Source organism: Poecilia latipinna, unplaced genomic scaffold (genome assembly GCF_001443285.1).
Source record: "Poecilia latipinna isolate Pla-1442-1.1 unplaced genomic scaffold, P_latipinna-1.0 Scaffold712, whole genome shotgun sequence".
Taxonomy (NCBI): Eukaryota; Metazoa; Chordata; class Actinopteri; order Cyprinodontiformes; family Poeciliidae; genus Poecilia; species Poecilia latipinna.
Window position 1 is genome coordinate 199,444 of NW_015113328.1, and position 1,897 is coordinate 201,340.

Below are 1,897 nucleotides of genomic sequence, written 5' to 3' on the forward strand. Positions count from 1 at the left end.
ATATATATATATATATATATATATATATATATATATATATATATATATATATATATAACCAATTTGACTTTTTGCTTCAAGCAATGTTTGCTTATTTAGGAATCATCATATAAACATTAAATTAAAAGATGACTCCTACACATTTTTATGTAAAAATTCCATCATTTTACAGATACATTTTTTCAGACTTTACGTCAAATTATAAAATATTACAGTTCGTTCACTAAGCTAAGCTTACTGTGGTCATATAATTACATATGCAATATGTTATTATATAAATACATCTTAAAGTGCTTTAAATATGGCAGCTGAACAACCAGAAGCAGGAAGAAAAGAAAAGGAGGGAAAAAAATGAAGGCAAGAAGAAAGGAAAGGAAGGATAAAATGTTAAAGTAATGAATGAAAGAAATGAGCTTTAAGACACAAGAAGAGCGATAAGGAAAGAAGGAATGGAAAACACGAAAAAGGAAGAAAAGAAGGATGTAAACTAGGAAGAGGTAAAGAAAGAAATGACAGGCAACAGGAAATACTATGTTCTACTTCCGTATTTATCAGGCACTGAAGAATACCTAAATAGATCCCCAAACGTGACCAAATCTCACTGGAGTGTCACATATTAATTAACGTCTGACGTCATGTCCTGTGTTTCCCATCCCGCTGCTGCCCCCGCCCCTCTGCAGGTACGGACATCTACGACGTGGACCTGAGCGTCACCCCCCGCGTCCCCACCAACAAGCGCCCCATCTCCGTCCTGAGGAAGGTGGACGCCGCCATGTGCGGTCCCGACGGAGTCAAGGTGATCCGGGGAAGCCACTACTACCACTTCGAGAGCGTCATGCAGTTCGCCGTCGCCAGGGCTCTGCCCGAGCAGCACCGAGTGTCACTGGAGCTGTTCGGCTGCGACCACTGAGCCGCTTTCTGGGAAAGGACTGAGCGGGAGCCGCGGGGCGTCACATGCAGCGGAACATGAAAAAAACAAAACAAACAAACAAAAAAAACAATATGCAGGCACTTACAACATCCGGCGGCGAGAGACGACACGGTCTTTGCAGCAACTTGCTTCCCTTCTGCGTTTTACCTCAAAAATAAACCTTGACGTTTCTTAATAAGGGCCTCTGCTTTTCACGCTTTCTGTGGCCACATTCTGACTCGGTTTGTACAGTCAGACATTCATAGAGGTCATAGTCTCTCCTTTAACAGGTTCTCATATTTAATATGTTTACTTGCACCCCGTTTGTTTTGTCTGTAATTTTCAGTTAAACTTCCCAGAAAAATGTCAACAACGTCTTTGAGAAACAAATCTGACCAAACCAAAAAAAAAAAAAAAAAATCTTTAGGAGTATTATTTGTAAGTCAGTCCAAAATTTCACTGGTATTCTTCAGTTTTACTGTTTTTATTAAGCCCGTAGATAAGGGGTGTCCAACGTGTGGCCCAAGGGCCGTCTGTGGCCCTTGGAATAATTTTCTGTGGCCTGACTGGAGTTCAAAAATGGTACAAATTGGACTTTCCAGCAATTGGAGCTAATCCAGATAAATCCTCGTTTAAGACTGCTAGGATGAGCTCTTGTATTTGAACAACGCAAATTACTTTTAGTCACGTTTATTTTTTATTTATTTATTTTTTTAGTTTTTAATATCATAAGAACAAACATAACTACTCAACAGACTTGGGCGCCCCGTCATTAAGCCCGGCTAAAGACAGCAGAGATTTTAGAAGAACGGTTCCTGTTTTTGTTGCTCGAATTACACTGAGAACAATTTTTTTTAGACCAACAACACAGAAAATAATTTACCCAAACTAAAGCGTCAATGTTACTTGGAGTCAGAAGAAACACAGTGGCAGAATGAAAAAGACTGCTCAATTTGACATGAATATGGATCATTTTGATCTTGACTG

The 1,897-nt window shown here is 39.4% G+C and overlaps 1 protein-coding gene across 2 annotated transcripts in view; it reads left to right on the forward strand.

Annotated features, from left to right (window-relative positions):
- Positions 1–1,106, forward strand: part of hpxa (hemopexin a) — an 8,728-nt gene extending 7,622 nt beyond the window's left edge. For both annotated transcript variants that reach the window (XM_015045192.1, XM_015045191.1), the window contains one exon: positions 681–1,106. In XM_015045192.1, coding sequence (XP_014900678.1) covers positions 681–910 — 230 coding nt within the window. In that variant the 3' untranslated portion in view covers positions 911–1,106. The remainder of the gene's footprint in view (positions 1–680) is intronic.
- The last annotated feature ends 791 nt before the right edge of the window (positions 1,107–1,897 follow it).